The 14,198-nt window shown below is 39.7% G+C and overlaps 2 protein-coding genes across 4 annotated transcripts in view; one reads left to right on the plus strand and one right to left on the minus strand.

Moving 5' to 3' along the window:
- The window catches only part of hdac9b (histone deacetylase 9b), a 44,498-nt gene that overhangs the window by 28,321 nt on the left and 1,979 nt on the right, over positions 1-14,198 (minus strand). The window lies entirely within an intron of this gene.
- Positions 10,799-13,649, plus strand: LOC109204212 (uncharacterized). Of its 3 annotated transcripts, none has more exons than XM_019364754.2 (3): positions 10,799-11,625; positions 11,903-12,185; positions 12,368-13,649. In XM_019364754.2, the coding sequence occupies exons 1-3, from the start codon at positions 11,372-11,374 to the stop codon at positions 12,788-12,790; spliced, it is 960 nt and encodes a 319-aa protein (XP_019220299.1). In that variant the 5' UTR covers positions 10,799-11,371; the 3' UTR covers positions 12,791-13,649. The 3 variants fall into 3 exon arrangements, with proteins under 3 accessions (XP_019220299.1, XP_019220302.1, XP_019220300.1); XM_019364757.2 differs by having other exon boundaries at positions 12,872-13,649; XM_019364755.2 differs by having other exon boundaries at positions 10,799-11,587.

Genomic DNA, 14,198 nt, shown 5'->3' on the forward strand with positions numbered 1-14,198 from the left:
ATACCTGCATACACTCATCCACACTTCTCCACACTTCTCCATAGTGTTGCCATCCTGCTGGGAGTGACCGCATCACTCCCGACCTTTTCCTTTCATCTCAGATCCAATGACCAAAATGACTTTTCAACCCAGCCGCTTCAATAACACAGAGCCTAACAAGCTTTGGCTGCCTCTTTCATAAAATATGTTAAAAAAAAAAATCCCAGCACAAAACAAAAGCTGTTACAGCTATGCGACCTCTTTGAAGCTGTGTGTGTAACAAAAAAAAAAATTTAAATAAAAGATATAATGAAGTGAACATTGATGTTTTCTTCTGAACTACAAAGTGTGGAGATTCCTGCTATTAAAAGAGCAAAACAGACCCGGTAGAAAGAAAAAACTCCAGGCATTCATAGCATCATTTTGCTTTTTTTTGCTCCCCGTTCTAGTGCAATATGCTATTCATTGATGTTACTCTGTTCTTTTAAATGCATCTAAAGGGTGTGAATAAAACTCCCTTTTTCTGTTGCCTTTAAGCCTCCCTTTTTAGAGCAACTCTTCTGAGATAATACTACTTGATGCTAAAAGGGATCATTTAGAGGATGCTCTAAGGTTGTCAACTCAAAGGGGGTAAGAATTTTCTGTTTTGGAAACAGATGGGCTCTTAACCCTTTCACACCTATGTGACTACCAAGACCTTTATGTGGGCTTTACTTAGATATACAGCCAGTGTGTCCAATCTCTGTGTAATTCCTGGCTCCGTTTGTTCAGCACATTTCATGGGGAGGGGGTTGTGGCTATGAACTCTTGTAGACCTGTCACTAGCAGGATGGGTACCCGCACATGAAAGGAAACAACAAAGAGATGTTTAAATATGAGATATGGTAGGCCATTTTCACCTGCATAAGTTGATGCAATGGCAAGGATTGACAACTACCAGGCTTGTGAACTCTTGGTTTTGCCATCAAGGTAAACATCCTCACCCCTGTGACAGATTAGTGACAATCTGTCCGTGAGGCCGGGCACACATTGCATTCATCACATTTACTGATTTCACCTCAAAGCTCTCAAAGTCCTGTATCGTGTTAGGGCAGGGACACTGTCTATAGCACCTGTCATTGGCTGTACTGAGACGCAGACAAGTAAAGAGCAACAAAACAAGACCGGCAAAAGCCCTACTTAACGGACTTCAACCAAAGAATTAAAATGTCTGTAAGGAGAAAAAAGCAGGACACTGACAGAAAGCGCTGCATATTAATCTATCTTAAATACTCGAGGCAGGAGCCTTAAATTTCCCAATTTTTCATCCACACAAGAGGCCTCTCAGAGACATGAATGATTCATATCTCCAACTCCTTTTAGACAAGAAGTGAAAATAAATGGAAGTAGGATCCCCCAGAGAGCCTAGGGGTCTACAGTGGGGCTGGATGAACAACACTGAGAACAGCAGGCTAAACCCACCAAAGCTCTGTATCTCTGCTACAACAGGAGCTGTACTCTCCCTCTGGGTTAGAGCTCTCTTACTATAAAGAGAGAAAAATATTCCTCACACATACTCCACTACTTATTCAGTCCTGGCCCTAGATCGGCACTGTGAGACTTTTCCACACATATAAGAGAATCGGTATGTTTCTTTTGACTGAACAAGAGTTATATTTATAATTCTGTGTATGCAGATTAGGCTTTTGACTTGAAAGTGATTTAAATGTTTCCTGGGAATGTCATGCATTGACTGGAGTTGTTGTTAATGACCTGAAACAGCAAATTAAATAAATAATAGAAACAAGACCCTAAGAGTGCGAGTGAGGAAAAACGCACTTTGGAGATGGATTTTGTGGGCTACATTCAGTTTGTCTGCACAGCGTCCGGTCTTCTCAGGCACACACTGGAACAGCAGCCAAGAGCAGCAAAATAAATAAAGGTGTGAATAAGACTCTCCATTTCATTTTCATGACAACACACTAAGATAAAGCCCAGGACTGTCCTCCACATTATTCTGTTTAACCTCAAAACACATACAGCACAAAGCACAAAGAGAAGAGGCTAATGAAAAACAGAACTTTCGGCCAATAAAAACTATAATGTCACATCACTTGGGTTGTCGGGGGTGGGGGGGGGTCTGTTAGGTTTGTTCAATATTCAGATGATGAGACTCTTTACAGGCTTCAAGTAGGCTATAAAAACAATCTCATAAGGTGCGGCCACAGCTGCTCATTGTGATTCCTTGGCAGATCTTTTCTGACTGTCTTCTAACATTGCGAGCATTGTTCCTAATATAATGAGGCACAACTCCTGAGCAGCTGAAGGATATGCCTTGTACACTGACACCTTCCATTCATGATGCAATCTGTCTTAATCTTTTCAATAACCAAGAGAAATAGTCCTGTTTCAAGTGAAAATGTAAGAAAGAAGCTAATAAGCTATTGACCTTGATGCTCTTGTTCTTATATGTACCTTATGTAGATTCAAGCAATACTAATCCTCTGGCAAGCCCTCACAACCTTTTGTTTAATAAAGACTGTGCTGATTTTAACAATGAGCCGCTGCAGAACAGAGAGCGGCACCTTCCTCTGGGCATCAACAACACCCCTCCTCCCACGAAAACTCACTGACCCAAACCCATTTTTTCCAGTCTAAGAGAAATGTCAAGTCCAGGCCTAGAACTCGTCTCTTTGAAGGGAACATAGCAGCCAAATATAGCCCGCTCGCCTCTATGCCTCCTGACATACATCAGGCTCTACGGGTTCTGCTACCAGTGGTTAAATTTGGCACACTGTCATGTAGTCACTTACTATTAAACATCCTAACTATACAAAGAAAATTATAAGCGAGCAGTCGAGTGTACACTGTTGCCTGGTAACCTAATGCCATGTTGGGGATTCATCTTGTTATGGAACAGAAAGCACTTACAGCCAAAGCCAATAATAGATCCTGGACCACACAAAAATAGTTTAAGGGTGTCAACAGGCATGGCCATCATGAAGCTGAGAAACATATCATGAGAGGTGTATGGTTAAGAAACACATGTCACTTGGTGTGTGTTTTTAGGAATTGCTTAAGTGTTTCTGTAACTGCAGTCATTGGCGAAATTACATAATTATGGTTCATCTGTCATTATGAGTGGAATGATGGATGAAATGAGAGCTTATTTCCAAGTGTGAAATGCTGCTAAAGAAGACATTATGCTGACTGCCACTGGCGACTGGGTAAAAATTACTAATGCTGTTTTTAAGGCTTTTTGGATCCAGCAGAATTACATAAATGTCCCCCGACTTCTGAAATATGTAAATCATGACAAACTTGTGAGGCATGATTTACAGATTTTTTACACGTGACAGCCTCAAACAGACCTACAACAGTGCCTGTTTTTGATGTAGCTTTTAAGCATTCAACATAGGCTCATGACAATTAGACTACAAATCCTGCCTATCTTAAAAGAAAAACAGACACATATACATATATATATATGTCACTACACTCACTGGCCACTTTATTAGGTATGCCGACTCTAACGCTCATGAATGCAAACCTCTAATCAGCCTGTCACGTGCATTTAGGCACGCAGATATGTGATTAAAGGGAAGATGAGTATTTCAAAAAATGGCTTGTTCATGCCAAAGGTAATAAAAGAATGGACAGAATAGGATGTGAACAGTAACTCAAATAACCACCCATTACAACCAAAGGTATGCAGAAGAGCATCTCTAAAGCACTACACATTGCTGTAGCACTGTTTAAACATGACATCTTAACTGAGTGCTGTTGCTGACCGTGTCCATCCCTTTATGACCACAGTGTCCTCATCTTCTGACGGCTGCTTACAGCAGGATAATGCACCATATCACGAAGCTCAAATCATCTCAAACTGGTTTCCTGAACATGACAATGTGTTTGCTGTACTGGCCTCCACAGTCGCCAGAGCTCAAACCAACAAAGCACCATTGGGATGTTACTGGAACAGAAGATATGCATCATGTATGTGCAGCTGACAAATATGCAGAAACTGTCTGATGCTATCATGTCAACATGGACCAAAATCTCAGGGGAATGTTTCCAGCACCACAAGGAATCTATGACACAAAGAACTGAGGTAGTTCAAAAGGCAAAAAGAGGTCCAACCTGGTACTAGCCATTTTTTCTTTAGCTTGGCTTAGGAATTAAATATTTAACAGTTCTTAGGTTACACAAATATGTCAACATACTGTTTATAAATATTTATACTCTTACAAATGTTGAATATTGTAGCTCAGCAGCCTTTAACATTTCCAATCAATAAAATAAGTCTTATAAAACAAAAGATCCTGGCACTGATTAACATCCATGTGCTGTAGAGCTAAAGAGGACACATTGGTAACGCATACACATCCTCCTCATAATGATTGCTGCATTATTCCATACATTAAACTCTGTGTTTTCTAGTATCATCTTCTGAGGTAGTCATTTCTTGCTCTATGAAACTCAATGCTATCTGTACAGGAAGACCCTCCTTGTTTTATGTTTATGTGTTGTGGATGTTGGATTAAGTGTCTAAGGACCCTGGGAAGAATAGCTAAGGCCGACGCTGATGCTAATGGGGATCCTGATTAAACAAACAAACCTGTAATGACCATAATCTGGTCACAGAATACGAATGATATAGTGGCTAATATAATGAACGCGTTAAGGGCTTTTAATGTGTACTAAACAAATCAACATAAAATGCTCCCACTTTAATATTAAATTGGCAGCACCTGATTTGGAGGCCATTGTGGGCTATTAATGTATTCTGACATATGTGGACAAGAACGTTTGTTTTGGAGGAAATTGTTTCACATGACAGAGGTACAAAGAACGTACACCTGAATTTTATTTAACTGAGTGAATGTAAATGAGAAGCAAAACTCAAAAACTGTGACCTGAGTTTTGCTGGTGAGATAATCAGGTGCCTCCAACAGGCCATTTACCATAGACGTCATAAATAAATAGCTGTTTCACAAAGCAAATGGCTTACCTGAATTTCTTCCAACTCTTGCTATGCTCGAGATATTTTAAATGTATTGCTAGACTGGCACGACGGCACACACATACCCATGCACAAAGGTGCCCAATTGTGTTTTTCCTACAATGTCTTTGTGCGCAATTGAGGCAGAAGATTAGCTCTATCATTCTGTCATGTCATACTTTCATCCAGCACAAAACACCACCGCATTCTTTTTCTCTATTAGAACTGCAATTTATGCTGCGTGACATGAAGGCTGCCTTCACGCTGTCACGGTCAGTCGAGGATGGCACACAAACACAGGAAATAAATCCACGGTGACAAAGCGTAATTCATCACTTTCATCACTTCAGTTGTGGGAGAAAAAAAAAAAAACGGGAGAAAAAAAGGAAAAGGCATTGTATTCGCTCCACTTTGACAAACAAGCTCACTCCCACTTCTTATGTCATCGCTGGTAGCAGCTGACAGATTACTCTGCAGCATCAACAGAATATTTTTACTGATACAAATCTGGCAGACGTCAGCTATAGGACAATGATAATATTCTGCTATAGTTAACATGCATCGCACAGCGGGGAACTCGTGCAACACGCTGCTTCTGTGAATAGTTCTTGCCAAGAGAATAGCTGAACATGGTAACTTATCAAGTCCAGTGAATAATTCACAGATGCCTGCCAAAATTTGTTCTATCAAAAACATTTTGTCTCATTAACACATTCACTGGTACTATGAAATTATGTGTTAGGCTAAGTGTAAGGTGCTGTTAAAATGACTTTCTCTCCCTGACACAGCTCAGATGGTACCTGCCCCCTCAAGCCATCTGAGCAGTGTAGACATCTGTGAGCATTAACCTGCCAAGAACAAGTCTAATGTAAAAATATCATAAATATTCTGAGATGGAAAGACAGCTGAAGGGTCATTTTGACTGGCTGTGAAAGGCTTTTATGTCAACTTTGAGCCAAGTTTTTCTTGTCTAAGTGAAAATGTCATGTGTACACTGGAGGCTCTGTGCTTCTTGTGTTTTCCCTTTTACCTCGCTCTGAGAAGACTGAAACGCTGCTGTCAACACATGACACCTGGGGAAAGAGCACTGCTTACCAAAGCCATCTGCTCAAAGTTTCTGTTGGAGTGACAGGGTGTCCAGCAAAACAACTGAGAACCAAACAAACTTCATACACAGCACTGTCAGTTAACTTTCATTTAGTTACTGGCAGCTATTAAAATAAAATAGACTTTTGAGCCATCATGGTTGTTGCCATGTTTTTATCTGCCTGTCTTGCGGTTTTGGTTCTTCATTATCTGTAAAGACAATATGCAAAAAATAAGCTGTAGATTCATATCGGCATTTATCACATATGAAGTGCAGCAAGCTGAGAAATGTTTATCTTTGCAATCTTTTACTACTACACACTTTATTAGCTACACCTTACTAGTTCTAGGTTAGATTCCCTTTATGCCTTCTGAACTGCCTTAATTCTGCGTCGCATAGATTCAACAAAGTGCAATTTTGGTCCATATTGACATGACTGCATAACACGGTTGCTGCAGATTTATCAGCTGCACATCCAATAATGTGACTCTCACCTTCAACCACATCCCAAAGGTGCTCTGTTGGATTGAGATCTGGCGACTGTGGAGACTATTTGACTACAGTGAATTTTTTGTAATGTTCAAATATGGGATGATCTGAAATTTTGGACGATACATTATCCGCCTGTAAGGAGCCATCAGAAGATGGGTAAACTGTGTTTAATAAAGGGATTAACATGGTCAGCAACAACACTAAGGTTGGCTGTGGTGTTTAAACGATATTCAGGTCATCCTAAGAGGTTCACAAGGTGCCGACAAAATACTCCCCACACCATTACACCAACAGCAACAGTCTGAATTGTTGATTCAAACCAAGATGGATCCATGCTTTTATGTTGTTTACCCCAAATTCTAATTGTACCATCCAGCAAAAATCAAGACTCAGACCAGGCGACTTTTTTCTTCCAATTTTCTGTTGTTCTGTTTTGAGATTCAACGTGTGTATCCAGAGATGCTTTTCTCCACACTTTGTAACAAGTGGTTATTTAGGTTACAGTTGAGCGGTCTGGCCAGACTTCTCACTTAGGGAACTGCTGCTCACTGGATAATTTCTCTTTTTCAGACATTCCCTGTAGAGGTTGTTATGCAGCAAAATTTCAGTAGATCAGGAGTTTCTGAGATACTCAGACCAGCCTGTCTGGCACCAACAAACTCGGTACTTAAAAGACACTTAAGCCGCCATTCTGATGATCGGTTCAAACTTCAGTAGGTCATCTTGACCATGTCTACGTCCCTAAATGGAATGAGATGCTGCCATGTGATTGGCTGATTAGGTTTTCACATTAATGAGCAACTGAACCAGTGCAACTAATTAAATGGACAGCAAGTCTACACTCGGGTTTAGTGTATGCTAAAACTGAGAATACACAAGATTTTAATTGGAATTAAACTTTGTATAAAGACCCTTTTTGCAAAATATATAAAGAAAACCAAAGACGCAAACAAAGTGCAGTTCGACATGAACCTATGACGGCAATAAACGATATGAAATATTTAAAAATACTGCTTTCAATTTTGAACAAAATGTCCATATATAAAACACAAAAATTGAAGTGCTCAGATACACCATAAGATACTTTACTTGGCTATCTGATTTCTACCTATGAATCTATCTTACCAATTATATTATTAAAACACTGTTCACATGTTGAAGAACCAATAATACTGTTCTGATAATATTATAACAGTGTAATGAATCATTCTGCCTTGTGAGCATGTTCTGGGTAGACCTATGTACATTTTTTACGTCTTTTACTTGCAGTGGAGTATTTATTAGTGTCATTCGCTTGCTCCCTGCTCTGAATGCTTCTTTCACCTCTAATGTAAAGCAGCTCTGAGAATTAACCGGAGTTCTGTGTTGAGATTTTTCTTTTCACAAACAGACTACTTAAAGTTCTAATTACACTCATAGTTTCTGCTCTTAACCCCGTGAGTGTGTCATTCCGCTCCTTAGGTAAAAGCTATACATATATTAGCCCGTCTAAGTAATGAGTAGTCTACTTTGTGACAAGGAGTGATGCAGTCTGGTTGGCTGACGAGTTCTTTAATAATGACTTTAACGCTTCAACCGACTTCGATGAGATCATACATTCGTAAGCGAGTCTATTTATAGACGCCAGCCTGCACTACAATACCCCACATCTTGGAACTAATAACAGTCTGCGAAACCAGGGATGATGAGGTCACTTAGTAATTCAGGGGAAAAAAAAAAACATTTCCAGTATTGTGGTTGTGTGAAGAATGTCACGAATTGCTCTTACACTCACAGTTCCGGTCCAGTTTTACTGGCGGACTCACAATCGATTAGAGGACAACCACCTGTGACCGCAGAACAACGGTTAACCGTTCAAATATTAATGCGCTGACCTCGCTGTCTAGCATACTGTACAGCTCATTGCCGTTAACATACAGCGTATCATTCTTACACAGCTGGCCGCTAAAACCTAAATATTAGTTAATACTTTGTTTGTATCCGCTAAGCTATCTTATGAAAGCTCTCACATACTTTAAATATTTCACAGCAGCACTTGTATGAAACACACTACTTTTATACGTTTATTTTTTTGTCACTTAGAAAGGCTGAATGAACTCTTTCACTACCTCGGGCGCACGGTTGAGGGTTTGATGTGCAGGATGTGAAGATAGCTGTCTGTAGGGGGATGAGGATGCAACGGGATGAAGCTATAAATAGCCTTAGCTACTTCGTCGAAACAGGGCATAAAAATCCCAGCCAGGGTAGTGGCAGACTGAGCAGTCTGTCTGCTCCACTGTCCTCTGATAATCGCAGTTGACGGAGAAACGAGGGCAGCTCCGGTCGCTGACTGTCCTCAGCAGGTGCACCGCTAACTTCATAAATCAACTTCCTTTGTGGAAAAAAGATCTTTTAACTGATGTTATAATTTGAGCTTCACAGCTAGTGTGCTAATAATCTGTGTAACTTTTACTCTTTTATTATCATTAGTATTATTATTATTATCATCATTATTATTATTATGTTATCAGTGACTCTAATTAGAAATCAGAGCACTAGTAATGATAATAGGGCTTTGGGACACTAGCGCCTGTTGTGAAGGGGCTATTATTTTCTTGTTATAGCATAACATAAAATTCCAAATGTGAGTGTTTTGACAGCTGCATACACTTTGCAGTGATGCACCATCTAAAAATAGCACATACAGCGGCCAATAACAAGATCATTAAAATGGAAACAGCGCCATCTACTGGTAATTGCACTGGTTTAGTCCCAGTATCGTATATAACTTTGATAGGAATGCATTCAGCTATAAATTAAGAACATGTTGACAAATGTTGAGATGCCTGGTTGTCAGACAGGTTTGTATTGGCATTTATTTAAAAAAAAACACACACACACTCTCAGTCACTGTTACTGTGCTCCGTCTCTTGCTTCAAAGTCATGAAGGAACAATGAAGCTGCACTGGCTTTGCATTTCCCTCCCCTCTTCTGGTTATATGATTACCATTTGGTAAAAAGGAGATGCTTTTATCTCAGGCAGGAACAATGCCTCACTGATTATGTGATTAGCAGAAATTATATGCAGATTTGTCACCGTCATAAATCTGCAGCTGTCCGTGGACTCACATTTTTATTTGTCACTTCAAAGCATTCTTCAGTAGCTTGCCTTATTTTACTGTTCAGACCCATGGATAAATGTCCTCCTTTTAAGAGAAGAACAAAGCCCAGATCATCTGTTTTCACCTTTCTTCCCACATAACTGCTCAGATGTTTTTATATGTCTCCAGTTTGGTCTTGTTCATCAAATCAATGCTACTTTAATTAATTTGAGGTCTTGCTGAGCTCTCTTCTCTACAAACATTAAGGAGACGATGTATAACTTGTTGAAAATCTAATCTTTGGGTCTATATCAGCACTCCAAGAACAGTGGTGGGAAACAGAGAGATGAAATCTCTTCCGATCTTGTCACTGTCCTCAAGCAGCTGGGACTGGCCCAGTGGGTGACACCACTTTCATCCCAGAATCCCTACTGTCCAGCTGTGTGCTATCTCTCATCCTGACATCTGGAGAGGCAGGGGCACAGCCAAATATCAGTGCATCTGAGGCATGATCCTGCAGCCTGCCTGTGTCTCTGCACGGGACCCCAGAGCTCGCATCTGGCCTCTAAAGACCACGTCATTCGTCAGCAATAATATGTGAGCTTTGTCTTCACAGATATGTATATATTCAACCAATCAGAATTTCTGCATTTGAACTGCTTGGGGAAAAATGCAGTGCTGTGAAAAACTATTTGCACCTCTCCTAATTTATTTATTCATTTATTTTTGATATGTACACAATATGAACGTGTACGTGTACATGTTTCTGATATCCTGAGAAAATGCATTTTTAAAATGATGCTTTCAATTATTGAGGGAAAGAACCTATCCAAACCTACCTGGCCCTGTGTGAAAAAGGAATTGCCCACACTTGTTAAATCAGAAAGGAGCTGTGATTAACCAGATTTTTTGCAAAGCCCAATTACTGCCAGACATATTGAATCAAGAAAACACTTAAATAGGACCTGTCTGACAAAGTACCGATCAAAAAGATCTTAAAATGCAACACATCATGCCACAATCTAAAGAAACTGAAGAACAAATTAGAAACAAAGATACTGATATCTACCAGTCTGAAAAAACCAAGAGAGATATGTATACTTAAAAAGAATTTTTATAACAGTCTCATCTGACATAAGTGCTGAGAGGACTTATTCTACTGGTTCTCTCATATTACAGTTTTTCTCAGTTGCTTTGGTGCATTTCTCACAACAGAATTAAACTTTGCACAATAGTTAGTTCAACCTCCACAACATGTAGTCGTTTTGGCACAACCTTGTGGCGGTTTCATGTTCATTTCGTCCAAAGGCAAATGCCTTTGGACATGAAGCAGTTGAGTAAGTACAAATATCTAAAGAATGGTCACTTTTGACTTGCTATTCATCACTATCTCCTTGCTTTTATCATGAATGTCACAATTATTTATACTTGTACCGCCTGAATAGTCATTGTCCATACAACTAATAGTCTTCATTTCATTGCTTGTGTCAGTGCACTCAAAATTGTTGAACATCTTGTCAAACAATTTGTACACCCATTTTGAAAACCCTATTTTTAAGGAGTTTCCATGAAAATCTCCATAAATTACTTTTCTCAGGTGAACCTTATCTCACACTAATGAAAATTGGTGTGTGTTACTCTTACTTGCAACCAATGAAAAGCCTCTTCTACCCAGTCACAGGTGAATCGCGTTACAGTATCCCCTACTCTACAAGTATATATATATAATGTAAACCAACAGACAGGATTGGCATGAGGTGCATACTGAATCTACAAAACTGCAGAACATGGAACGTCAGCCTTGTGGAAGAGGGTGGAGGACGAGGACAAAACCGGGTAAGAAGAGGCCAACCACATAGACACGTTCCTGACGAAATCAGGGCAACACTTGTGGATCATGTGATAAACCATGGCCTCACAATGGCCGAGGCTGGTCGAAGGGTGCAGCCAAATGTTGGGAGAACTACTGTAAGTTCTATTATTCAGACATTTCGTCGGGAAAACAGGTGAGCATACTGTAATGTAGTTATTCAGCACAAACTAATTTGCTCTGCACTTTCATAGTCATACAGGAGACTTGCATTCGGACATGACCTTATAGATCTTTACATATAGACGTACTGTAACTGAAGCGCAGACTTGGCCCAGGTGTGCCATAGTGTGCTGTGGTACAATACAGTAATGCTGTAAAGAAAGGAGTTTTGAATGATAGTCCTGTAACAATTACTGTAAGCATGTTTGCGCTTATTTATGTTTGTGTTTTTTCATCTGCATCTCAAAAAGGACTGCCAGACAACCTAGAAGAGGTGGAAGAGGTCCACTTTTGACTCCGCAGCAAGAGGAAAGAATTTGTGCAATGGTGGCTGCAAACAACGCTTTGAGACTGAGAGAAATGCAAAGAACTGTCGTAGAAGATGACACCATCTTCGGAAATATTCAGTCAATATCAGTTTCCACCATAGACAGAGTCCTCAGACGGAATGAAATGTCCATGAAGCAAGTGTACAAAGTACCATTTGAACGGAACAGTGATCGAGTGAAGGAGCTCCGTCACCAGTATGTACAGGTAAAACATGTTTGCATATGTACATATGCAAACATGTTTTACCTGTTTACTGTAAAAGTTTAGGCCATGTACAGCACTTACATTTATGCATGTTACTGTAATCCCATTTACAATTCACACTGTACAATCTGTTGTGCCAAATACACCATTACAGACTTTTTTTATTCTCATCCTTCGTATAGCGTATCCTGGAATTGGAGGCCAGGGAACCCCTGCACACGTTTGTATATCTTGACGAAGCGGGATTCAATCTCGCAAAAGGCAGACGGCGTGGACGAAATCACATTGGAGAAAGAGCCACCATTGATGTCCCAGGCCAACGAGGAGGAAATATTACAATGTGTGCCGCAATCTCAGGAAATGGCGTTCACACCCATATTCCTCGTATTGGTGCATACAATACACAACACCTGTTGGCTTTTCTGGACGCTCTTTATAGGGACCTAATCCCACAAAATGAAAGGGATGATCCTGGTGACAATCGGACAATGTATGTAGTGGTTTGGGATAATGTTAGCTTCCATCACTCTGCTGTAGTCAGGCAGTGGTTTGCAGCACACGACAGGATGCTTATGGAGTTTCTTCCTCCTTACACTCATTCCTAAATCCAATTGAGGAGTTTTTCTCTTCCTGGAGGTGGAAGGTATATGACAGGCATCCACATACCCAAATGACCCTGCTAGCAGCTATGGATGCAGCTTGTGATGACATCACAGCAGAGTCCTGCAGAGGGTGGATTCGACACTCCAGAAGATACTTTCCCCGATGCATTGATAGAGCTGACATTCGCTGTGATGTTGATGCAAATATGTGGGCAGACAGACGGGAGCGTCTAGATATCAATGATTGATATGCAGCAGTGTCTGTTTTTTCAGTTGTTGTTTTGTTTTTGTTTCATAACTACTGCAGTAAGGTTTACTGTCTAAGTGAGTTTATGTTTGCTGTAAAATGTTTGATTTACTGTATTTCCCCAGTTGCACAATGCTGTGCACAGTTTCAATTGAATATTATCAAGAGTGCATATGAAGTGTCTTGAGTTTCCTTTACAATTTATGGTTTTCAACATGCCATGCATGCTGTCCAGACTTGACATGTCATTGGGAAGCACCTACAAAGAAATCAGTCACAATAAGAACATGTTCAAACCATTTGATTTTGTGACCAAAGGTGCTGGTGTACTGACTTGTAATTGTGACAGCCCAGACACTTTGATATAAGTACTGACTTTTGATGAATATATAATCTGTTTTGATTAAGGGACTTGCTTTGGAAGCATTGACTACTTATTTTGAGCAACTGACTTGCTTTTGAACAACTGACTTTTCTTTTTGATGAAGTGACTCACTTTTGCAAGTTATCCACCATGTTTTGCAGTTTGCACTAATTGTTTTGTGAAGAGCCTTAGTAGTGGTGCAGAGATCAATTCTGTTGTGAGAAATGCACCAAAGCAACTGAGAAAAACTGTAAATCAGAAAGGAGCTGTGATTAACCAGATTTTTTTGCAAAGCCCAATTACTGCCAGACATATTGAATCAAGAAAACACTTAAATAGGACCTGTCTGACAAAGCACCGATCAAAAAGATCTTAAAATGCAACACATGCCACAATCTAAAGAAACTGAAGAACAAATTAGAAACAAAGATACTGATATCTACCAGTCTGAAAAAACCAAGAGAGATATGTATACTTAAAAAGAATTTTTATAACAGTCTCATCTGACATAAGTGCTGAGAGGACTTATTCTACTGGTTCTTTCATATTAATGACAAAAAGGTATATGATGATATACGTTCGGTGGGTTTTAGTGAATAGAGTCATTTTGTAAAAATGGAAATCTAGCTCACAAAAAGAAACGTCTTCCTCAAAAATCTTAATTGAACCTTGAAAAAATTTACATTATACATATTGTCTCAAGCTATGGTTTAAAATATTCCTTCCAACCCTCAATGTTTCTACTGTTTATGTTGTGCATTTACTTTAATATAAGAACATAGTCAAGTTTTTTTTATTCC

This window comes from Oreochromis niloticus, linkage group LG11 (genome assembly GCF_001858045.2).
Source record: "Oreochromis niloticus isolate F11D_XX linkage group LG11, O_niloticus_UMD_NMBU, whole genome shotgun sequence".
Taxonomy (NCBI): Eukaryota; Metazoa; Chordata; class Actinopteri; order Cichliformes; family Cichlidae; genus Oreochromis; species Oreochromis niloticus.

What these genes read in the sequence shown, in the direction of transcription:
- LOC109204212 (XM_019364754.2), top strand. Translation starts at nt 11,372, where the DNA reads ATGAGGTGCATACTGAATCTACAAAACTGCAGAACATGGAACGTCAGC. An exon ending in ACATTTCGTCGGGAAAACAG is followed by an intron (nt 11,626 to 11,902) that starts GTGAGCATACTG and finishes CATCTCAAAAAG; the next exon opens with GACTGCCAGACAACCTAGAA. An exon ending in TCCGTCACCAGTATGTACAG is followed by an intron (nt 12,186 to 12,367) that starts GTAAAACATGTT and finishes TCCTTCGTATAG; the next exon opens with CGTATCCTGGAATTGGAGGC.